At 35.6% G+C, this 25200-nt stretch overlaps 2 protein-coding genes, 1 long non-coding RNA gene and 1 other non-coding gene across 6 annotated transcripts; 2 read left to right on the top strand and 2 right to left on the bottom strand.

Moving 5' to 3' along the window:
- Positions 1-18: 18 nt before the first annotated feature.
- On the bottom strand, positions 19-909 carry LOC149987630 (uncharacterized). Of its 2 annotated transcripts, XR_016507044.1 has the most exons (3): positions 671-909; positions 282-488; positions 19-152 (listed from the first exon to the last, which is right to left on the bottom strand). It is a non-coding gene; the product is annotated as an uncharacterized LOC149987630 (long non-coding RNA). The 2 variants fall into 2 exon arrangements; XR_016507045.1 differs by lacking the exon at positions 19-152 and having other exon boundaries at positions 245-488.
- Positions 910-2468: 1559 nt separating this feature from the next.
- On the top strand, positions 2469-2541 carry TRNAR-ACG (transfer RNA arginine (anticodon ACG)). Its single transcript has one exon. It is a non-coding gene; the product is annotated as a tRNA-Arg (tRNA).
- A 139-nt stretch (positions 2542-2680) lies between these two features.
- Positions 2681-6556, bottom strand: LOC112293092 (shewanella-like protein phosphatase 1). The gene is made up of 9 exons (XM_024542169.3): positions 5848-6556; positions 5532-5632; positions 5270-5383; positions 4884-5102; positions 4492-4627; positions 3977-4152; positions 3468-3556; positions 3185-3254; positions 2681-2973 (listed from the first exon to the last, which is right to left on the bottom strand). Exons 1-9 carry the CDS (start codon positions 6500-6502, stop codon positions 2845-2847), a joined length of 1689 nt encoding a protein of 562 aa, XP_024397937.2. The 5' UTR covers positions 6503-6556; the 3' UTR covers positions 2681-2844.
- A 13065-nt stretch (positions 6557-19621) lies between these two features.
- On the top strand, positions 19622-23073 carry LOC112293777 (uncharacterized). 2 transcript variants are annotated; one of them, XM_024543599.3, is made up of 8 exons: positions 19622-20210; positions 20732-20917; positions 21167-21315; positions 21474-21725; positions 22146-22301; positions 22432-22496; positions 22700-22788; positions 22928-23073. In XM_024543599.3, exons 1-8 carry the CDS (start codon positions 20051-20053, stop codon positions 23023-23025), a joined length of 1155 nt encoding a protein of 384 aa, XP_024399367.1. In that variant the 5' UTR covers positions 19622-20050; the 3' UTR covers positions 23026-23073. The 2 variants fall into 2 exon arrangements, with proteins under 2 accessions (XP_024399367.1, XP_024399366.1); XM_024543598.3 differs by having other exon boundaries at positions 19760-20101.
- Positions 23074-25200: the final 2127 nt, after the last annotated feature.

Raw genomic sequence — 25200 nt, 5'->3', positions numbered from 1 at the left:
GATCCACCCCACCCAACTTCCTTCTTCCATCCTCCTCACATGATTCCCGACCTCTTTTTCCTCTTTCGTGGTGGCCCCGTCGTAGCAGCAGCAGCAGCTGCTGCAGCCTTGTACTATACCTTTTTAGCGGATCGAAAGTCAAGCTGCCACCCCTACGCAGGGAGATTAACTCTACTCCTACGCCAACAGGAAGAAGAAGAGGAAAAAGAAAAAAGAAAAAAGAAAAAACACGCACGCACACACACATAAAACTACAAAGAAAAGAAGGGAATGAAAAAAACCATTTTCTGAAGAACGTGCAAATTGGGGTTTGTTAAACAGGACTCAGGGCCCATGTTACACAACAGCGAGGAATGATGTATTAGCTCATCATTTGCTGCTTGCAAGGGAGACAGCATTCGCCATGTTCTGCTCGTGAAGCCTCCGTGGAACAATTACCCCACTCTTGTACGTTGTCAAACACCGACCACCGTCGTGGTGAAAAAAACCTGGAAAGACAAATCTCCTGGGTAAAATCCATTCCACACCTCACGTCTTAAACAAATATAATACAATATAATACAATATAAACAAAACAGTGAGCTAGGGATGACAACGAGTGGGGCAAGCCATTCCAAAACACCCAGGCTCATTCTCGTCTCCTACTTAAGTGAGTCCTAGGAAAGCTCACAGGGAGTGTTGGGAAGTCCGGAACCACAGAAGTTGTGTGCGGGCACATGGAGACAGAACGGGCTTTTGATGGGTGCGGAAGGGGCCTGCTGCTTCCCCAGCGTTGAATGCATGAATCCATGCTGTGTCAGTCAGTTGCACTGCACTGCACTACACTGCAATGCAATGCAAGGAGGAGGAGGAGGAGGAGGAGCTAGAATAGATGCCACGGACTCATGACCACTCCTCATTTTCCTCCTCCTCCTCCTGGGGCAGCATTGATACCAAACCTCCGTCTCTTTGTCTTTGTCTCTTTCTCTTTCTCCCCTTTTTCTCATTCCGTGCCTTTGCGTCCATGAGTGTTTTGTTGGTTCCTTCCTCTTTCACCCACTGATCGTGCACACTGGGACTGCCAAGCGAGTGGGAAACACACTACCTTTTCCCACCACCACCACGACCACCACCATTCCTCATGTGGAAACATGGCCACTGCACCCAATTCACATATTCTACATTCATTCAACTAATTCTTTACACATTCGTTCGTTTGTGGGTGTAATCAAACTCATTTTTTTTTCCTTTGTTTTGGAACTTGTTTGTGGTTTCTAGTGGTTGAGTCTTGCATCTCCTTTTTTGAGGAATTACTCCACTAGATTTTTAAGGAGTTGCAAGTCACAATGCATTTGTTGTGACTTCCAAAGTGGAGTTTTAGATTTGTTTTGTTCCTGTTCATTAAATGAGATTGTGGATTTACAGAATGAAAGGAAATGAATTTGTAAGTTGTGTGAGATGGGTGTTGTGAAAAATGGATTTAAATGATAGTTGAGATTTAATAAGTACGAGAATTTATTTTATATTTTTAAATCATTAGTATGTAAAAGGTTTATTTCACAAAGTGAGTATCACAAATCCTGTTATGAAAACAAGACCAGAATAAACACATTTTTATAGCAATTATGAATTGTAGTGTGTTTTTGGCACACTTCCACTTAGCTATTTTATTTTTCTTAGAACACATTACATTCAATCTATGAAAAGAATTCTTTAATATATGGCTGGAAACACGGTGGACCCCTTGTGAGATCCACTCTCTCTGAGCCCAATAGTAACCTTTTATGTGCTCTTCATGCTATCAAAGCACATAGATTCTGAAAAAGTAAGGATTTTGACTACATAGAGGAAGAATCTTATTGAGTTGAAATTTTAACCATAAAATTCACAAATTAAATTTTAGAGATGTGCCATAATATTTATTTTGTAACCAACATTTCTGTGGTAGAAACAATGGTTTTTGAAAAGGACTGGATATCCAGACAAGAAAAGTACCAAATACAATAAGATAAAAATAACTTCGATGATAATGTGACCAACAATAATTAACATCATTAAATCACACATTAATACATTACTTCTGTATCTCATTTCTTCACTACTTTTTCACAGTCCACTATCTTACAGTTTCAGAAATCAAATGGACACCTAGTCAGGACACAATCCTGTGCAATCGGCAAATAATTCATGAGGAACAGTGTTTGAGCCCTTCCTGAACACTGTTATTTTGAATAGTTATATATTCAAAAATCGAAGAGATATTGCTCACCACAACAGAAAAATAAATAAGTCAATCAATCAATCAATCAATAAGGAAAATAGGAAGAATTAAAAAGAAAATAAAAGAATGTAAGAAAACAGAAAGAAAAAAATAACATGATAAGAACTGTAAAGCACGTAAAATTGCAAACCGGTGTTATTAAAAATAAATATATATGCTGACTGTCTGATAGTTCTGGCACCGAGCGGGTTCGACGGAGTAGCCCTAGGACCGTGTGGCCCAATGGATAAGGCGCCTGCCTACGGAGCAGGAGACTCTGGGTTCGAACCCCAGCATGGTCGCAGCCCACCAGAGAAATTTAATCTTGGGGGTGTGATGCTGCTGTCATTGTTTCGCGTGCATTCCAGAATTGCTTGTCTTCATGCAGATTGTTTGCGCTAATCGAAATCGAAAATCACAGATTTTACTGTGACACGGTGGTAAACATGAAGCAACTTTTTTCTTAATTGTAATTTGCTGCACAAGTTTAATAGAATCTGAAGAAAAGATCCATGTTCATCTTCAGTACGAGACTCGAAGCAATTAGTCTCCAAGCCCTTACAACCAGAAGGTTTTCCTGCTAAAAATATTTAAATGACAACGCACTATGATCTGTAATTTTGCACTTCCATCTTGCCATTCCAAGTTGATTCTTCAGCAGGCTCTTCCTCCTCCTGGCGGAACTCTTCCGCAACACTTAATATCCTTACTTTGTCGTCGACAATTTCTAAAACCTGCATCAACAAAGTTTCAGTGGCAGGTTTGTCGGAAGATAAGTTTGCCCAAAATATCAGTTTCCAAACGAAACACCTGAAGGTATAAATCGCTTCCTCTAAGTTTCACTCTCAGCGACGTGAATTGATCCGTGCTTCTTTAAAATAGTTATATACATAGGAACATGCTGCATACATGTACCTGGACAAAGCAAATAAGCTATCATGTTACCTCAGGAAGAGCATGCAGAACTCCACTAGACATGCCAACATCTATTCGCCAAATACGCCCATCGCATTTGCTACACAGAAAAAATAAGAACATAGCACCAGCAACTCAGTTGGTTATCAATCTACGTTCCTACAGTTAGATAGAGGAACCAAGAAAAAGGTCACCACCTGAACTTGGTGAACCGAGGATTACGTGCGTAAAATATGTTACCGACTACAACATGTGCTGGAGTTCCTTCAAAATAGAAGCGAACTATAATTACAAAAATGAGACTTGAACACACCTGTTGGCACCGATTGTTTGTGGAGTGTGGCCGACAATAAGGCCTCTTGAATTTGTTGCAGACAGTGCTGCTGTTAATATTCCACATGCCTGGGTTGCATAAAACCATTGACAAACGTGAATACCATGTAAAAATTGCCCAGATGGTGGCTAACATTGAGACTTACCCCTGTGTTGGACAAAAACGATGTTTGAACCACTTGCTAGTATAATTTGAATTCGTCCTCTCTTGAAATCCGTCCGTTGTTTTGAAAGGGGAAGTGACGAATACAAAGGAGCTCCAAGAGGCGACTGGTTCACTAGATTTCGAAAGGTTCTAGTACAACTTGCAATTAGGAGTTTGAGCAAGTTGGTGTGACCACTAATTTGGGAAAGTAGCATCCAAATAAAATCCAGCCATCTCACCAGCCCAATGCTACAATTTTAGCGTAATGCAAGTGCGTCTGAATTTATAGAATTCACAAAAGCATCAGCACTGCTGAGAACTGGATACTGGGTTAGGTGAAGTACCTGAATCCTCTCTTGGGGTCTATCAAAGTTCTCCTTAGAGTACAACCTGCTCCACACTATGCTGTCGAAACCTTTGACAGCAATAAAAGGCATTTGAGCGGGCTGGCCCCATCTATTATTTATATTCTTCATCCACAAGCTTACTTCCCGGTTCATCCTCTCCAACCCATATTCCACTGCATGAACCCATAAGGAAAAAAAAGATTTTACGAATGCTCGCATAAAAGAGTACTGTCACGCAGCTCTAATGCCCATCTAGTGAAGTAAAATCAGTATTTGCAAATTGTAGACCCAGTTAACTCAGTGACTTCAGTGCATCTAGTATACAAGTCACAGCAGCAGACTTGATCAGTGGGGGGTCTCAAAGACGGAAAAACACAAATCGCAAGCCAATCAAGGTTCAGCAACAACAATAGAAGGCATTGAAAAATTATAATCTGTTACCGAAAATCTGAACCCCACATCTAAACAAAAGTATATACACATGTAAATATAACTACGTCGGTGTCACTCACCATGATGAGGCAGAACACCTCCATGTGCAAATAACCAATCATTCACTTTCAAAACAACACCATGGTCAGCCAATTGCCTCGCCAACGGCCCTCCTGGAGACAAAAGCTTCGTCCTTGCCGCAACTCCCTTTTGCATCTGAATATGATATATAGCCAAAGAAACACAAACACTTCACTCATCATATCATAATGGATTACTGGTAACAGAAACCCAACATACTATTTTCGAAGAAGCCCCAAGTAAATGTTATTAATGAAATAAAACAAAATAAGTGCCTACGTTGAAACGGTGAACTTTCCATGTCCCAGAGAAAGCTGCTAGAATCATGCAAGTCTCAAAATTTAACGACATTATCATGTGAGAGCCAACATCGCAAAGTAATTTTATGCACCTTAATGGGATTAAACATGGGTAGCCAGCCAGTAAAATCGACTGCTTGATGTTTTTTCAATTCTTGAGATGCTTCGTGCCAAAGCTCAAAAGCTGCATCCCAATTCCCACCATGATCTGATTCACAGTACTCCGCAAATGCTTCTGCTTCTTGGAATCCGCCAGGAGCAACATATCGGAAATCACCAGCTACATTCATCGTCTCATGGTTACCAAGTATCTGCAAGAAAGGACAAGCTAAGAACAATTCAAAAGTTGGAAAAAGGATACGAGACTCAAACTCGAGAAGACCCTGGTAATAAATAACACTGATATAATTTGTGTGCAACTATGACAAGATAATATGGCTTTACAGAGCATTCAGTGAAACAAGCAATTAAATTAAACCTGAAAAACAGCCCCACCCTTGCTGCGGGCTTGCTTGCCCAGCCATGCTAAAAGAGACAAGATGGTTATCTCATCCTCGCCTCTGTCAAGTACATCGCCAATTTGCACCAAGACCTGAAGTCGCCCAAGTCCATAGGTTCACTTCCTAAGATCATTCACAATCCTTAACAGCATTGCGCATTTCAACATGATTTAACTCAGATCAAATCACAGCAGCGCACGCTTAATTTGAAAAACAAGAACGTAGTAGAAATCCAGCTACCGTGGTGCCTCCGGTCCATCGGTGTTTTCCGTCCTTGCTCATAACTCCAGCAAGTTGTAGAGCCCACTGCGCCCTTTCAAAATCTCCATGCAGATCACCAACTGCATCCAACCCTCATGCTTTATCACTCTCAACTTCCGCCACGAATTCAATACCCAACTACTCGGTGTTCTTCACCATCCACCTCACAAATGCAGCACGGCAAGTTTCATTTCAATATTTATCTAAATCTACCAAAACCCCAGGATATCCGCAAAACCAAGGATTCTTCCACATAAACCATCACCAATTCACAAAATTCGGAATTGCAACTTACTTGCTATGATTCTTCGATCAGGGGCGTACACAACAGTAGGTGGGTACTGACCACCCTCAAATTGAATCGCCGCCACGGATTCGTCCCCAAGGCTTTTCTTCACCAGCTCGTTATCACTCTGCGCCCCAATCCCATCGTTGAGCTCGAACGCACCACACCTCACCCCTACCCTATCCACTAAGCGACCGATTCGCCCACCACCGCTGCCCACACTACTCACTTGAAAGTACTCGCACCCACATTTCAAAAAGTCTTGAGCTCCACTCGCGGCGCCATTGCGAGCACCACAAATAATCCCATGTCCCAACCACGACAAATGCACTTTCCCCTGCGACCGCAATCCCTCCGCGTGCAAGCCACTCAAGTCTCGCCCAGCAGAGCACGGGGTCGACAAACGCAAGGAATTGAGCGGCGAAACGACTGCCAAGGATGCCATATCTGCAAGGAGGATTACCACCACCACCAGCTGCACAACTGCCCAGCAAAAACCTCCACCAGGGCCTGTTCTTCCAGCATGACGAACACCCACAACAACTGCAACTCTATCTGCGAAATGGAACCCGTATGAGGCGCGATGGCAAGAAGAAAAGGGCTTGCACGCAGCGGGCAGGGAGGAGGGGCTTGACTGCGAGGTAGCCACGCCGGGATCATCCATGGCCACTGCCTGCCATGGCTCTGCCAAGCTAAAGCGAAAGCGTGGCCGTTGCTTGCCTCTGTCACCCGGCTCCTACTGCGCCTCCTCGTCTGCTTGCGTCCTCCCCCACAACGGCGACGGCGGCGTATGTACGAAGTCTGGTGCGAATACCGTACGCGCTGGGCAGATACTAACATACGCTGGTGTGAGTATACGTTCCTGGCGAGTTCCAAATCCTAAATCATATATTTTTCGGGCGGTCGAATAGCTTGAACCCAAGAAGTTGGATAATTTTTATTTATAATTATATTTATAATAATAAATTTTCTTTAAATATCTTTAAATAAATATCAAAAATATTGAAATAAATATTATAAATATTTTTCATCAAATATTTTTTATTCAATCACAAATAAGGTGCATTTAATCAACTTCATGTTAAAATGTCGCATTGTTTTTGTAAATTTCCTAAAGTATAATTGCAACTTTTTGAAAGATTATTTTAATTATACATCAAATTCAGGCCAAAGTCATTTAAAGTTTAGGATCATGATTGAGAATTAATGAGGTCTTCATTAAGGTTTTAGGTTAAGGTTGGGTTGTTAAAATATATAATAATAATAATTATTATTGGTTTTGAAATTATTTGAGATTAAAGGTTTAGTCTTAGAATTACAGATTTTAATATGTAAGGTAGTAAATTGTATGTTTTATGGAAAAATGTAGATAAAAGAGTGTTCAATGAATCCTCTTGAAACACAAAATAAATCTAATGTGTGATCTTTTGGAAGTGGTAAGAGAGAGAAATTGAAATATTTATTACTAATTTATTATGGCATATCCTTTGAAATTAATTCAAGAATAGATACTGATGGTTTTGAGGTATGTATGTGGTATTTTTATATCAAGTTCTCCAAACATTATAGAAAAATGTGATAATTATGTTAAAGATGTTAACAATATATCAAACATACAAGGTATTTGTAGAGATACTTGAGAAGGATTTGAAGTCTATATTGAGCATTTAAGGTTTTATTCAATCAAAAAGACATATTGAATAGAAACCAATGTTCAAATTTATGTAAGAAAATTGAACATATTACAAAGGTTTTTAACCACCTAATAACTTGTAACAATAATAGATTAGAGTTTTGGCTTATCTTAATTAAATTATATTTTATATTAAATAAATCATATTTGCTCATAGAAAATTGTGGAAAACAAAATTATTAAGAAGAGGCTATCTTCTAATTAAATTTTAAAAATAGGTCTTTAGAAAACTACATTAGGATTTAAAATGTTGTTGTAATGTAGGAAGTAATATGCTTTTAAATCATTATTCTAATAAATTTAAAGACAGTTTTTACTTTTGATATTGCAACACATAATGAAATGGAAGGCAATATGAGCTTTTTACATAACAGATTAATCTATGCAAATAGAGAAGAGGATTTTAAATGTTTTGGATTAGCAAAGCATCTATTATAAAGGTTGAAAGACTTACATTGTATAGAAGTTGGAGACTTGGATGCTTTAAAACCATTATCAAACATGATAAGTTTTGAAAATACATAATCTATAAAAGAAGTATAGACAATTATAGATCTTTTAGATAAGTATATAAATAAAAAAAGATTGGAACTTTTTTATACAATAAAAAAATGTTAGACAAAATGTATTTTATTTTTACAAAGAAGTGAGAATCCTAACCAATTTATGCCATCTCAACTTGATAACATATTATTTTACAAAAAAAAGAAATGCCAATAAAAAGTGGTGAATTTTTTAAGATAATATATATAAGAAAATGGAATTGATGCAAATAAATGTAAGTGACATATGACAAAAAAAAAGAGCAAGTATCTGATATTATTTTTTGTTGATATTATGAATCAAATTACAAAAGAGATGTGTTACTTCCATGACATGTGCATTATACATTGTGATCTAAAGCATGACGATATTTTGGCTAATGTTATGAACATGAAAATCATAGATAAGATTGTATGACATGCAATTTCAAAAGTGATTTATTTTAGAACATCTACAATTAAAATTGAAATAAATCTAGAAATAAATAAATAAATAATCATAGTATTGTTGTATATTTGGCTCTAGATGTATAAAAAATCAAACTTTAAACAATGACCATGTGTCTTTTTGAAGTAGTTGTTTATTATTTTTCCAATGATATATTCTATGATAATTTCAAAAAAATATCTATTTTATGGTATTTTTATAATAAAAGAGATGTTAAAAAGAATTTAAAAAGCTAAAAGATCAAGCTTATCTTCAAGTTATAATGAATTGAGTGACCTTATTAAAGAATTTTGGAGCCTAAATCATTTGGAACAACTAAAGTTTTGCAAATTTTTTGTGAAATATTGAACTTATTAATGTACAAGATTTTTATTGGAAATAATATGGTACATGCATAATATTTTGGAGCATCAAAAAAATCATCAAAATATTATTTCTAACAAACACTAATTTAATATCATTGGAAAGACTTTTAGTAAAAACTATAAAAAAGTATGTATTGAATTGATTGGATTGTTTGCAATTTATCTTTGCACAATTTTCTATTCTATAATGGTGGTTAGAAGCTTTATTACAAATACTAATTGACGAAATTAGGTTAAAATAATAATAATATAAAAACATACACCATTTTAATTTTTTTATTGATTTATAATTAAATTTTTAATTACAAATTGACTTATCTAAAAAAAGAAATATTTGATTCAATATAATATTTATCACAAATTACACATATTTGATTAATTTAGATATAAGTCATATTGATTCTTTGTATTATTTCTAAATAAATTAACTAAACATATCTTTGATTACTTTTACTATGTCAAGGTACTTAAGCTTAATATTATAGTCAAATAAGTTAGACAATAGTACATCTTTGACTACTTTTAATATGTTGTAATGGTCTACCTAGATATTATTATTAAATGAGTTGAGTAATGTCATATCTTTGACTACTTTACAAATGTGGAAGTACTCATGCTTAATAGCATGACTATATGAATTAGACAATCTTATATTTGTGTTTGTTTTATTATTTAGGAGTGGTATAAGCTTAATATCATTACCAAATGAATTAGGCAACCTCACAACTTTTGCTATCTTTGATAAAAATAAGGTGCTTATATTTGATATTATTTCTAAATAAATTAATAATTATTGAATCTTTACCTATCTTTAATATAAGTAAGTACTCATGCTTGATATTATAACCAAAGAAGTTGGGCAAACATCTTTGACTACTTTTTAATTTTTGAGGTATTCAAGCTTAATATCATTGTAAAATAAATTGAGAAATTTTATATTTTTAACTAAATTTATTAAAAATAATTAAAAAATAATAATAAATTATCAATATCAATAATATTGAGTAATATCTTTGTTTTTAATGGCTCTAATTAATAATGTTATAGTAAGATTTAGTTTATATTCTTTTATTTATTTTTATATATATATTTTTTGAAATTTTAAAATTATTTTAGAACTTACTAAGAATAATAGCTTGACATGTTTGTTGATTATTCTCCATTAGTTTATTATTATATTAGTAAGAAGACTTAACTAAGTTATACTTCATTTCAAAAGTTATATTATTGGTGGTACATAATAGCTTCATAGTATTATTTAATTTATAGCAATGCCATATTTTCATTATATTTCATTATAATAAAAATAAATTAAAAATTAAAATTACATATATATATATATATATATAGCTTTAATATTCAACTAGTATTGGAATACCACCAATTTGAAACTTAAAGATTGTTTTGTATAAAGTAAATATCCAAGAATTTAAAAGAGTATACAAATAGCTAAAACTTTGTAGAGGTGTAGAAATAAGATAGTTTATATTTGGAATTAATTTTTTTTTATTTTAATTGGATAATAATATGGATAAATCTTTTAAAAAATGATATGTCATTATAAATTATAGATAAAAAAATAATAATTTTATTTTTAAAATTAACTAAGAAGTTTTATAGTTAATCCAATTCAATAGAAGAATAAAATATAAAAAATAATAATTATTAATTTTAGGAATAAGAATATATTTTAGAATCATTATAATTTTTATTTTATTTTATTTAAGTGTATATATTATTTATTTATTTATTTATTTGTATATGAATTTAATTAGCAATATATATTCCACCATGACAACCTTTAATGCTACTACATTGTGTATATGTATATATGTATTGGTTGTTTTGCAAGCTTTAACTTGCAAGCATATAGAATAGTCTATACACTTCTAAAGGGTTCTAAGCACAATGTGGTCTTTCTTTTTTCAAGTAGTGGTGATTTGTTGATAGTACCTTTATTCTTTTGTTTGTTAGTAATGCCTTGGCTACTACATTTGATGTAGACCCAGTGTTGGCTTTGTTTTTGCCTAAAACTAGCTCCCACATTTCTTCCATTTTAAATTTTATTTATATTTTTTGTTTGTAGAAAGTATACCATAAGCCATTAAACCTTGGCCATTCATTGGTAGTGAGGTTGTTGGTAGCCATGTTGACAATATTATTTGTCTAATTTTTTCTAAGTATAAATATTCTATCCTTCACCTTACTTTATTTAAAAAAAAAATGTAATTTTTAGACCTTTTTTTTAGAAATGATACAATATTAATAGAACTAATACTACTTAGTTCTTTGTGAATCTACATAATGTTTATAAATAACTAAGTAATAAAAGAATAGATTTTAATGAAAGAGGCTCTATTAGTGCCCAAGTTTCTATACACAACATCTTTAGTACAACCCTCCTAAATTTATTCAAAATTAAACAAAAATGTAAGTCATGTAGAGATTATAAAATCTAAATAATTCATTGAGATACTTGTGAAGCTTGGTGAAATATATGGTGACAAAGAGGTTGTGACCCAACAAGGATTGTGGCTACATAGTGGGGTAAATTGTAGTAAACATTATATCTCTTGTAAAGATTACATTTCTTTTTTTAAACTTGTTAAAGACCAATTTTGCACTAGAAGTTTGTATTCATGCTTTTAGCTAACATGAGACATAAAGTCTATATTCAAACATGTAAGTCCTGGAGCAGAGAACTTCATCCCTTTCTTTACAACCCACAGTCTGGCAACTACTTCTCATGAACCAGCGTCTTTGCAGTTGTACAGCGCTTAGAAGTACGAAAATCTAGAGAAAATTTGATCATGGTATGGCTGGACATAATTCTCATTGTTACATTACAGAACATGGGTTGTCAAAAACCTGCAACATCTTTGCACAGCTGACATAACTTCATTGTTGTTTCGGAAGACCTGCTTGACTCAATCACGTTCAGGAAGCAAGTGTTTTGCATGCGTGAACATGCACAAGTGCTATTCTTTGCACAAGAGTTTTAGAATTTAACTTTTTATTCCAAACGAAGTAGTCGTTGGGGTTTATTCTAGCGCAATATAGCTCGGGATATTTCTCTATTGACTCGATGTGCATGACTATCTGGTTCACGCATGGAATTCATAGTGATACTGTTTTTGAAATTCCACGCCTCGTTGAAAGGCTGTGTATAACATGATCTGTTCGTTACAAAGTAGCAAATTCAGCTCAGGAAATGATTGACAGAGAATCATGCGTATTCAGCAGTCGGTGTAGTATGCGAGGAGCACTGTGGGGGTGTCTGGTGAATCCTGAAGCGTTCCAGAGTGTTGAATACCTTCTCTTTCTTCGCAGCCAAGAATTCCGCTACGGTGAACGGTTTGTAGTTCCAGCTCTGGTTGTTTCTTTGAACGAGTTTAGGGAGGGGGGAAATCTCGGTTTCCAGGGACGGAGCATAGAAATATGCCATAGATAGTCTCGATTGTGTACTATTCACTACAGCTCGGTGTGGAATACTCTTGTACAGGTCATTAGACAGCGCCTGTCATAACAGTCATAGATTGATCAGTGAACTTACTGCTGGAACCGATTTAAATCTACATTCTCAACCCGGATCTTCTGGTCATTGTCAACAACTTCTTCGAAATCTTTCTACCTCACCTGAAGCATGTCGCCGATATTGATAGCCAGAGCGCCACGACGAGGCTTCGCCGCAATCCAGCTGCCATCCTTCTGCAGTTGCACTCCCCCAATACTAACTTGGTGCAGCACAGTAATTAAGTTGAAGTCTGTGTGAGTATCCATTCCCATAGTTTTGAGCGGCTGAGGACAAGGTGGATAATGGTTCCATCGCAGGATCCCGCTGGACTTGTCGACAAATCGCTCAAAGTGAGACGCATTCACCTCCAAGCCCTCAACAATCACCAACATTAGCTTCGTGGCCAGTTTCTCCAGCTTCTCGTTGACTCCCGGTACGATCTTCTGCCATTTCAAAGTCCTCTTGTCAGGTGACGCAAAATTCATTTACACGGAAACATGTTGAGTCACTCACATTCTTTGAAATGAGCACTAACCCGAAGTCAATATCGTCGTCCTCAGGCCACAGAACTTGCTCAAATTCCTCCACGTGTGAGTCTTTTTCAAGAGTGAATCCTTCAGACCATGGCATAATCCTTCAGACCCGTGGCAGCATGTTCATACCCAATGTGACCTCCGGGTTTCTTTTGAACCTTCAGTTTCTCTTCTTTCGGGAGATCGAAGAACCTTTGCGCTTGAATTTGCACTCGATCAAGGAGCTCAAGTGGAATTCCGTGGTTGATAGCATGGAAGAAGCCCCAGTCTAGACATGCGGCTCTGACTTGAGCCACCACTTGTTTCTTCCCAGCTTCATCACCGGTTTGCAGGCATGTAAAGTCGATGGTCGGGATTTCGACATCAGAGAATTCGTCATACGGTAGAAAAGGACGTTTATGCACAGGCCAGACGAATTCAAACGGAAACATCGTTTCTTCATGGACAGTTACATTGGAGCCAGCTGCAGTGGAGGACGTCCCTCTCAACGTGTTTGGAGGGTGGTGGTGGCCCGTTTGATGCATCAGAGCAAGGACAAGGTGTGGAACAATGATACCCCGATGGTGGGGAGGTGAGCCGTGGGCTTCAGTTACTTCACTGCAATGGCGAGAAAGGTGATGAGGGGCTTGCCAAAGAAGACCTGTAAGAGCAAGGTGTAACCACTTGATCAGGAACAATTGAGGTCCTCGGAGATGAACATGAAACCCCCCTGAAGTGAAAACCGTAGTGGGTGGCGTCAACAATGGTTCTGCAGTTTTCGCAAGTCCCTTCGAACAAAAGCTTACTGAGTAGAAACGCCCGTCGATCTAGTCCTGCAAGCTTGGTCTCTCCGCTGAAAGCTCAGCTTCACCTGAGAATGTTCCGAATTGTGCGTGTAACGTTGCTATAGCCTCTTTCTCAGTTCGAATGATGGGATGCTACCACAAGTGCTGTGGATCTGGGTTCTGCCATGAATACTTATAGTGCATGCAGAAGCCGCTCCAGCTAATCAACTGCAAAAAAGTATGTCAGTTCCGTGGCTTCTTCCACTCAACGTTCGGGGGGTCGGTCTTACAGGGAATTCCAGGTAAAACCTGACTGCTGGCATGCAAAATCTCCCACCCTGAAATTGCTCACTTATTAAGCTTCAACTTAGTCGTGTGTACATTAAAGGATCTGAACAAATGTCTCATATATGAAACAGGCATCCACAGCACCCAAACTGTAGTCGTGATCGACTTGAGCGCTGTACACCACGACATTCACTGATACTAGCTTGAAGAATCCAATTACTAGTTATCGCCGCACTAATTGACCGTGGACTCGTTTTCCTGCACATTTATTAGTCGGCCCCGGTGTCACCATAGCCAGCTTCATTACCGTCAAAACATACCCTCTTGAATTCTCTTGAAAAAACTGTGCATACCATCCATTGAATAATGCAACAGTTTTCCAAAATTGCTGCATTATAACGGACGAGGCCGATACATTGACCATAAAATACAGGGTGCCTCCTGATTTTTGGTCGCTACAACTCATGTAGCTCAAGAGCTGCGATTAGTCATTCGAGCCAGCGTAGGAATAACACTACTGGCTCAGTTTGGAGGAAGTTTAAGAGTTGTAGTCTCTTTAGAAAGAAGAATGAGAAAGCTTTACATGGACAAAACATTTGTCTCCATCGTTGTAGTGAAGATGTTTTTTCATGTTTCATGTCTTGACATGATCATCTACTGTATTTCTATATCATCTCACAAAAATTCCATCAAGTGATCAGTACCTCTATTACTGCCTTGTATTGCCAGAGTGAATCCTACCACAATTGGCACAACTACTAGAAGCCAAGTCACGAATTAGAAATCGTCGATTGATCTATTCCTTGCCAGACACGTCTCAGACAAAAAAACCAACGGTGACCACCCTTCTATCGAGCTTCTTATTCTTATTTATTGTTCTTTCTCATTTTCTGAAACGATTCTTCCTTCTTTAGCCAAGCTGCGCATTCTCTTAAGAAATGCTTTACTTGCACAAACTGGCGCCGCAATTCAAAAGCCTCGGTGTGTGGGTCAAGTGCTTCGTAAGGCAATTCACCCACATGTGTCTTGCCGAAGAATTTTCGGTGCCTCCTGACCCCATGAGTTTTTCCCTTCGGATGCACTGGCTTCCCATTGTGACCGCGCATGATGCGGTATGACGACGATGATGACAGCTTCGACGTCACGCTGTTATCACCATCGTGTACCCAGTGGACTCCAGCTGCAGGTACAAGCACAATTTGGACCCTGCAGGCTTCGAATTCTGATCGATATCTTTAAGCATGATGCTATGAATTGTTTTGGAAATGATTTTTTGGGTCACACCGGAAATAGTATTTTAATAATTACAATGATTTAACGGATTTATATTTTACCATTATATTGTTTTTTGTTCAGGATGTTCATTTTTCTTCAGACTTCAATTTTAGATTTTTAAGAAATTAGTTTCCTTTTACAAATTTCCGTTGTAGTTTTATAAATACTACTGGTAGGCATTTTCAATTAATATGTTTTTCACCTTTATCGTGCATACTACTTGACCGCATGCATCTTTTTGTGGATGTTTCGGAACTCGGTGTGTACATTGCATAATTGCTGAAGTAATGGGGTGTTGCATGCTTTTGTTTACCGATCTCTCACATTTCTGCTTGCAGATCAACACAATAGCCGACGAAGTTGAAAGTCTTAACTGCAACCATTCCAAAGAAGTTTTCAGAGTGTGAAGTCCATGAGTGAGCTGTATCCTTTTTATTTTCACGACGTCACATGAGTAGTTTGCACAGGCATCAGTAGATGTTTTGTTCAGAGCTTTGAATCATCTTCACAACACCCAATTCAACGAATCTGTGCGCTTGAGATGCCGACGCCATCGCAGACTCGTCTCAAAATTCTGTAGCAATGCGATCAAAATGTTCGCACTTGTGCTGTCGCTGTGACGCGGAGGGTTGTTGCTTTAAGTTCACTTGATATTCAGGTACAGACAGACTATTGATTCTTAAACATTCTCATTAATCTACATACCAAAAGTTCTATTTTATGTAGAGATGGAGTCTATGTGAGCAGATTGAGGTCATTCAAAAGATGCCAAGTTGGTCCTCAAGGTGCAAGATGCTGAATCAATGAATGATGATACTATTGCAGCTTGAATCATCTGCTTGCTGATGACTGATCCTAATAGCCTACACCAGTTTTAAAAAGCAATTTGAAGCTACTTTCTAGAAGGGCATTCAAACAGTCTGACAAATTTTAATTGCACCTGCACATAATAGCCATCTCCATGACCAGGGTGACAAACTGTCCTTAACAACTGGTATTTCTTCCAATCTTTGCAATCCTTGACTAACATTTTACAACACCTCTGTCATCCTTCTAACCCACAGCGTGCTACCAAAGTAAGCAGGTCACAAGAGACTGTTATCTTCCTTCTCATGCACATCACCATATTGGACACTCCATGAACATCAGCTGGAAGAGTCTCTACCTAGCAGGCTCCAATGATATACATCTGTAAAGTTGTGTGCTCAGATGTCCTGCTAGATAGAAATTCGATCAGATGGTGATATCATGTGCTCTGGATTTTGTTGACTGCAGAGCTGGGCATCCATATCTGATGGGAAACTGCAGCATGTGGATGTGACCATGGCTGTTCAAACATTGAGAAAAACATCTGAGGCTGGCTCTTACTCTACCATCTCAGCTTTACCTTGAAAGCTGGACAAAGACTGCCACTTCAAGTTTGTACAAAGTACCTGCATCACATTTTTCATGTCAGAATAATTGCAAGGCAATCTAAACTGAACTCTTTCAATCTTCAATAAGTAGAGAACAAGCCAATCACTGGTCTGTACCATGCTGTACCATTATGACCTTCTGGGGTGAGTCTGGAGTTTGGTTGTTAGGATGAGACATTAAGGTAGTCAACCCATTTCCAATAATTTAAGCATTTTAGCATATCTGTAGGATGTGTATGAAAATTTTTAAAAACTCCCCATGTAGGGAAATAGAAATCAAGAGGATTCCAATTGTTTTTGCATCATTTTGCTCAAAAACAGAATTACTATTAATGTTTTAACTCAAAATTTTGTTCAACACAAATTTGTCATGTAGGTTAAAATGAAAATTAAAATAAAAAATGCTTGATTTCTCATCAAACTTTCTTAGTTGGCAAAAAATTCTTAATTTCTTACCCATTAGCACCATAGAATTGAGGTAAAATGTGAATTAAGTAAAGTGAAACCATAAGATGTCAAAACTAATCATGCCAAGTTGATTGGAAATACACCACCCTATAGGTCAGAAATGGGGGGGGGGGGGTGTGTTGAGAATGGGTTGGCTACTGTAGTTGACAGAAGTTTTGCTATGGAGGACTATTGAAACCACAACATAGAAGTCAAACTGCATAGCTTAATAAGTTTGATTTTCAATAAAACTGAACCAGATGTATGCATGCCACTTTTCTACTTTAATAGGGAATATGCCCCTAATTCCACCATGGCAGCCTTCAATGCTGCAACATTGAAAGAGCTGCAACTCTATCTGCTTGAGTTATTCAACAATTGAGGTGATTTTTGAGCATGAATTAAAAAGTCTTTCATTAAATCATTGATTGATTTGTTGTTTCAGGGTTTTAAAAAAAGAATTTATTTTTAAAAAAATCATAAATAGCATTATTTCTTCCAACCAAGTGGTTTAATTCCAGCTTGTTTATATACAGCATTTAACACATTAGGTCTCTGCAATTTTTGAAGGTAATAGTGCTTTGAAATTTCTTTATTTCTTTATTTCTTTATTTCTTAATATTTGAGTATAATGTTAAACAAATGTATCAATAATTTAGACCAACTTGATCAATTTTCACAAGTTTGTTGTGTGTATTATTTAATTATTTATTTTAAGTTTCAAAAAATGCAATCTTTGAGCTTTGGTACGTTTTTTGTTATAATTTTTTGGTTCAAATAAATCTTACTTGAAAAATATCAGAATGTTAGTCTTAGGATTTTGGACATTGAAGTCATTCCATCATCTATTAAAATACAACATTATTGATTTGTGACCGTTTGTTTGTTTTAATTAAAGTTGTAAGCCAATTATAAAAGGTTCACAATATGAGCTTTAACCTTAGCTTTATCATCTTACATTTTGTATTTTTTGAGCTTTATTTTGTACTTTTCATGGGTCAATTTCTGGATATAAATCTATAAATTTTGTCACTAAAACGTGTATACGGTACAAGAAAATTTAAAAAATAAAAAAGAATCATAGTATTTACATTACAGTCAGTATACAACTACAAGAGAAATACACATAAACAGACATGAGAACACTCAAACAGTTATGAACTATAAGTTTTTTGGAATTGTTTTGAATTGTTTTCTTTTTTAAAAGAAAAAGAAGTAGAAGTTTACATCCTGCCATAGAGATTCTGTTATCTCAAATTTCATATGTGATTGATAGTTGCTGTGTAATAATAACACAAATGATTGACATAATTTCTCTGAAATAACAAATTTAGATAGATTTTAACATGTTCATTATTAAGTTGAAATTGCTGGAATTCTGTAACAAGTTACTCAGGTAAATCGGTTGATTTTCACCTCTTAAAGACAGGCTTCATGCCGTAAACTAATATTAAAAACTCAATAACAGTAATTGTTTTCTTTGGACAAAATTCGACCTCTATTACAGGATTTAGGATCAAAGTAGCATATTTAGTGAATAATGCTTAAATAATGTATATTTTTAGTACATCTATATAAAGCTTTAAACCAATGAATAAATATGCAATCAAAAACTTTCCAATTTGACCAAAAAAGATATTTTATATGAGTTTGAAAGTTTATGGGTGACTTGTTGATATTCAAACCACACTTTAGAAATTGCTACACAAAGTTAAAAGAAAAAGAAAAGGAACTAAAACAAAATGACACAAAATCTCACATAATAATAATAACAACATTATAATCACCAAAACAATCTTAACTCATGGAAGTTTTTGAAAGTGCTCTTAATATGTGTAAACCTTTGCAGTAAAAAAAACTAAAAAAATCGAAAAAATGACTAATCTCTTACTATCCTGGTTCGTGAACAAATTTTATTATGATTATTATTATTATTCAACACCTCATACCACATCATTCCCTTAAAATATCCATAACTAAGAATCTTGGAAATCTACTTACAACCCACACAGAAAATCGGAATAAAAATGAGGTTTAGAAAGCAATGGATAATGATAACAATCATAATCAACTTATATCCAAACACAAATATTGAACCTCATGCTATAGAAATTTTATCTAAAGAAAGTTATGAACAATGAAGCTTCGGTGCCCATTCTTCTAGAATGAACACGAGGCTTTAAGAAGCTCACGACACGTCGATGACACGTGTAAATCTTCGCGCCAAAAGCATAGAAGCGCACAAACCCCGACGACAGCCAACGTGGCAGCAGCGAAGACACAGCTCAGCCCGTGTGAACACCTCCGCGCCCACAAAAAGCGCTTATTCTTTCCAAACTGTCTTCACGTGCAGTGTGAATGTAACGTCGGATGGATTCTATTCCCACCGCAGGACTTGTGTTCGTGGTTTGAACAGGGTCCCATCTCGGAACGGCAAATTTGAATGGGCTTTCGCCGTGTCGGTGTGGGTATTCGGGTCGGTGGCCAATTCGATGGTGAACGCGTGCGGGATTGTGGGCACATGCGATTCTGAAAAGTAGTAACCGCGACCAGGGTGCGGAGTAAAAGCACCCTACGAGATGTAATATATACGGGTTCTGACATATTCAAGTCTTTTGTGTCTTCAATTGGAAAAAGAAAAAAATCAAAAAAACAACAACACTTGCAGAGACGTCGACTGATTGTGCTGTGAAGGCAGCTGAGGGATTGGAGAGCGAGCGAGAGAGAGAGAGGGAGAAAGTGTGTGTGTTGGAAGGATTTGTAGGAGAGGAAGGATGGGATTGCCGAAGCCTTTGGGGTCGTATGGGGTGTCGTTTGCGGAGTTTGAGCTTCGACGGAGAAGTGAGAAGACGCGGATAGGTGAGTCCAGGGGTACTGCCAGGTCAGGAGCTGTGGCAGAGACGCTACCAAGCGCGGAAGGGGCCGTTGATGCGAGTTTTTTATCCCACGGCGTCGAAGAAGACGTGGTCGATTTTGGAGGTGAAGTATCGGAGTTGGTTGCCGAATGTGGATTATTTGAGCGGGTTTCTCTCCAAAGCATTGCCTCTTACTACTGGTTTTCGCCGATTTGTTGTCTTGGTGATATCATGTACGTGTTTTGGAGGAGATATTTTGCTTTGTTTTCATTTCTGTTTTCTTCTTCCTCTTCTTTTTTTTTTTTTTTTTTTTTTTTTCCTTTCTGTCGATTCCACACTTTTCTGTTGCTCTGATTTGATGGTTGCAATTTCAGTAGCACTTTTAAGAAAAACTATGAAACCTCTGTCTTTTATGCCACAATTTTACAAAATTTAGAAATCAAAATGGAAAATCTAAAATGCAAAAAAAAGGGGGGGGGAGAAAAGAAAAAACCCGGTGTCTATCAATTTAACAAGTTTGATGAAAGAGAGATTTATCTTTGGGGGTTTGGGCACCAAAACTTTGTGAGCAAACTTGTAGAAGCTTGTAGACCTATTCTCATTTTCAAGTTTAACATTCCATTTTGGTCCTCATTTAGCTGCAGTCATTGATTTAGAAATCTACTCCTGATATTTATTTGCAGCTATTGCGATTGACTTCTGATTTCGTTGCATGTCCTGTGTATGATAACTGACTCTTGTTTATACCTGTCAGATTTACTTTATCCTTTCTTCTATCCATTCTTACAAACGCAAGCATCAGTAAAGCAACCTTTACTGGTTCCAGAATGTAGCTTGATCAAAGAAGGGCGCCTACCAGTGGTCATTTTCTCTCATGGCATGTGGGCCTGTCGAACGACATATACAGCAACTTGTATTGATATTGCCTCCCATGGTTACAGTTAGGTTCCGAACATTATAATCGTTCTTAAACTCTTCTATACGTGTTTCTTTTTACCATTCCATTACCAGGTTTTACACGACATGCTAAAAACTTCGTTTGCTGTTTGGAAAAAATTACGCGATATGTTCTTTGCTTTATTAAAAGGCTAGGCTTTTTGCAAACTTCAGTTGTAGAGAGAGTTACCTGTAATTTTTGACTTGTCCGTTAGTAGCATTTTGGCTGAACAAATAGTATTTGAGATGGCAGTTGTTGTAGCTGTGGAGCATTTGGATGGGTCAGCAGTTATAGCTCAATATCACGATCATCAGGGCAAAAGGAGATGGGTAGAGCATGCCTTTTCTGATGTTGATTTCAACGAAGTGCCTATGAGCGACCGTTCGAGACAACTTAGACAGGTGAATTTTAGCACTTGCTATGGCTTTCTGGGTTAGCGAATAAACCACATTTTTAATGGCTTTGATTACAATCAATGTGGAAACCTTTAAACGTTGGAATCGATGAATTGTTGTGGACTAAGACTTGTGTATTTCCCGTTCTTGTTTGAATCTTCCAGAGGGTCGAGGAGATCCAGAAAACCGTGGAGGTGCTTCAAGCTTTGGATCAAGGATTGCTGTCTCAGAAATCTAATGCGATCAAGGGACGAACCAGCCTTGATGTGAAATTTCTGCAAGGACGAATGAACTTCGACTATTTGGCGATTCATGGACATTCTTTTGGGGCAGCCACAGCTATTTCTGTGTGTTGTGTGGACGAAAGGTTTAAATGTTGCATAGCGGAAGATGTATGGTGGGCTCCTGTGGAAAAGGTATGCTTTTAATCTTCACAACATTAGCCTAAGCTTTCGAGCGTGTTGGAGCTGAATTATGGGACTGTCTTTGGCGTTTGGATCACAACATTTACATTGCAGTTTTGGTGTGTTCTTTCATTTTGTGATTGCCAATGTGCTCTTTTTCGCACTTTTACGCTCTGCTTACTGTATTTTGGAGTCTTATCCATGACAATCATCAATGTTTGGCGGTGAGGATCAGACTGCCTTGATTTTGATGCTAACTCTCTGTATGTATTGTTCATCCTGGAAGTTTGGCTACAAGCGAAAGCTCTAGGAGTACAGTTATTGTGATTTAAATTATTTCTTACATCGGAATGTGAAAGAAATGGTTGATGATTTGTCTTTTATGTTTTATGCTGGGAGCTATTTTATGATGAAAAACGCATTTGTACGCAGGCTGATTATGAGAGAGCGGCTTCTAACGTGCCAGTATTGCTTTTGAATACGGAACACTTTAACGGGAAGGAATTGCAAAACAGCCGTAATAAGTTTCTGCGTGCTCGAGCTCAATTACATGGAGAATCAGCAACCACGGAGCTTTTAACCATGAAAGTGAGTTGCTCATTAATCTCACTAACGGAGTGATGACGATGAAAGTATGCCCAGTTGATAAGCTTCGGAGCTGCAATCAAGGCTTCATCGACTACCAGTTTGTTTATTAACTTGATGATATTTTGTGCAGGGCACGTCTCATGAGGATCAATCTGACTTTCCATTATTATTCGCGAAGGCCTTGAAGAGAGCTGGGTATATATATCCAACCTCTGTGGTTACAAGTGTCTGAATCGGTTTGAGCGTCAAGTGGATCTTTCAATAGCATGCACTAATTAGCATCCTCACGATATTACAGCATGAGAGTCCTGACTGAAACTCAAGGAACCTGTGTCAAATATGTAAACAGATTCCAAGAATCTAAACTTTATCATCGTTATCAAATGGGTTCGCTGCAGGAAGGCTAGTAAGCTGGATGTGCGTAATGCGAAGGACATCAACAGCAGAGCCTGCCTTGATTTCTACCTCAGGAATCTGTTACCCCCTGGTGTGTTGCGAATTCCATCATTTATGGTATTATGTCACAATGGTTTTAGTGCATTTTTTGGTAGCTTTGTTCGTCTCTTCAGTTTACCCACAAATGTTTTTTTGTTTAATTTGGTATCATTTTTGGTTTTTGTATACAGGTACAGGTGCTCCTTACTTAGTGGATGTCGTGAAGGAAGATGGTGAACATCTTGAAGTTGGCAAAATTCCTCATTCAAAATTATCCACAGTTGTATAATCCTATTTTCACGTTTTTATATACACTTGCAACACAATTCATTCATTATTTTCAATATGGAGTATTATGACGAGGTGCTCTGTATAATCTTGACTCAGAGATCTTGAATGAATGTCACGATTCTAAAATGCAAGATCCAATATCTTTAGAAGGCCTTTTTCCTTTTATTTTTGCAAGTAATTGTACTAAGTATTTGTTTCATACCAATTATACTACTTTATTATTTTAGAACTTGCATCCATTAGTGAGTAATTTATGAAATCATTAACAATGTTCTAAAGATCTATTGTAACCAACAACAATTATATATTTTACTTCCTTGAAGTAAAAATTGTCTTAATGAAAATTCTTCGTAATCTTCAAAGAAAGAATTGTTTTTAGAAACTTTGATCAACCAAATAGGTCTTTGACCAAAATTAAAAAATTATACTTAATTTCGTTTAATCAAATTGGGTTCTGATATCTTTGATAAAATAAACATAATAAATAAATAAAACTCTATTATAATTTAAAATAATAATTTTAATCTCTTAAAATGATGTAAGTTAATACTAAATAACTTAAAATATAATTTATGCAGGTACGTATGCATAAAAAAAGGTCCATAATCTATTAAAGACATGCAAGAAGTATAAAATAAAAATTAAATCACAAATATACATGCAAAAATATATGTAGAATAAAATAATATGTTACATGTTATATTCATTTTTTTAAATTAATAACAAATATTGAAGTGTATTTTGATTGGTGTATACAAGAATTATATATATACGTATATGTATAAGGGAATGTTAAATGTACCCACTTTTGATGAAAAATATAGTCATCATGATGAATGTGATTGATTTTATTAGATAGAGATCCTATAGTAGAAAAATAAATATAGAGGTTTTTTTTTATTATTATTATTATTTTCTTCTTCTTGATGGTAAGGATGGGTGGATAAATTTAGTAAAAATTTGGGTCTATTTAATATTCTCTTATATATAAATATATATATATATATATATATATACATACATACATGCATTGAAATACAAATATAATTATTTTAAATACCTACCTAAATTAGATTATATTAAAAATAACCTTATAAAATTGTCAATTGCCAATTTTATTAATCATTGTCGAAATCTAAACATCCACTTATCTTTTAGCCTTGAATAAACAATCCTATAAAAACCTTTGTATCTTTACTAAGCTAGAGTCTACATTATTAGCCATTTGTTTAATATGATTAAAAAAATAAAAAATAAAAAATTCAAAAGCTTTAATATGTTTAGGGTCTAGAAAAAAATAATTAAAAATATATTTATAGATATATGAATTTCATAATTTTATTATTTTTATGGAACTTGAAATAATAAAATTACTTTGTAATCTTGCAAAGAATTTGTGATTCAAATTTTTTAAATTAGATTTCAAAAATGCATGTGTATATATATATATATATATATATATATAAATACAAATGTTTTATTAAAAAAATAGATTACTCTAAAAAATTATATATATATATATATATATATATATATAGATATAAAGAGATAATTTAAATTATATTTTCTTTATGTTTTTAGCTTTAAAATAAGACACTTATAAATGCATTTAGATAAACAATTTATTTCCAATATTTGATGTGTTTTTTGTGTATATTATTTTTTAATGTATACTACCCAAATTAAAAAATTGTAATGATATTGACTTAAATTAAAAAGATCTTATAAAATTTTAAGTAGGTAGATCTCATGCAACTTAGTTACTAAACAAGAAACAATCTGCTTATTAAATAAACTACACTAGAATAGTGATTTAGAACCCATTAAGAGGATAAATAAATAAATAAATAATCTAAAGAGATTTCAAATAAAGTAAATTATAATAAAAAAACATGTTTTTTTTTTTTTTTTTTTTTTTTTTTTGTCTTTTCAGTCTGGTGACTTTAAAATAAGTAAATGTTTTTTATACTTGTTTTTAACAACATCCCTAAACATAATAGAAACAAGTACTTATAATTTTAATTTATACAGTTGAAAACAATTACATATTGTGTGTAACCAAAATTGGTAAAAAATAACATGAAGTTATTTGTATCTTGTTCTAAATTGGTCTTATTTTTGAAAAATGTATTTATAGATTAAATAATAATTTGTAAATATAATATTGGTTTTC

This window comes from Physcomitrium patens, chromosome 16 (assembly GCF_059467195.1).
Source record: "Physcomitrium patens ecotype Gransden chromosome 16, ASM5946719v1, whole genome shotgun sequence".
In the NCBI taxonomy this organism is placed as follows: Eukaryota; Viridiplantae; Streptophyta; class Bryopsida; order Funariales; family Funariaceae; genus Physcomitrium; species Physcomitrium patens.
This window is presented reverse-complemented; position numbering and strand designations above follow the sequence as displayed.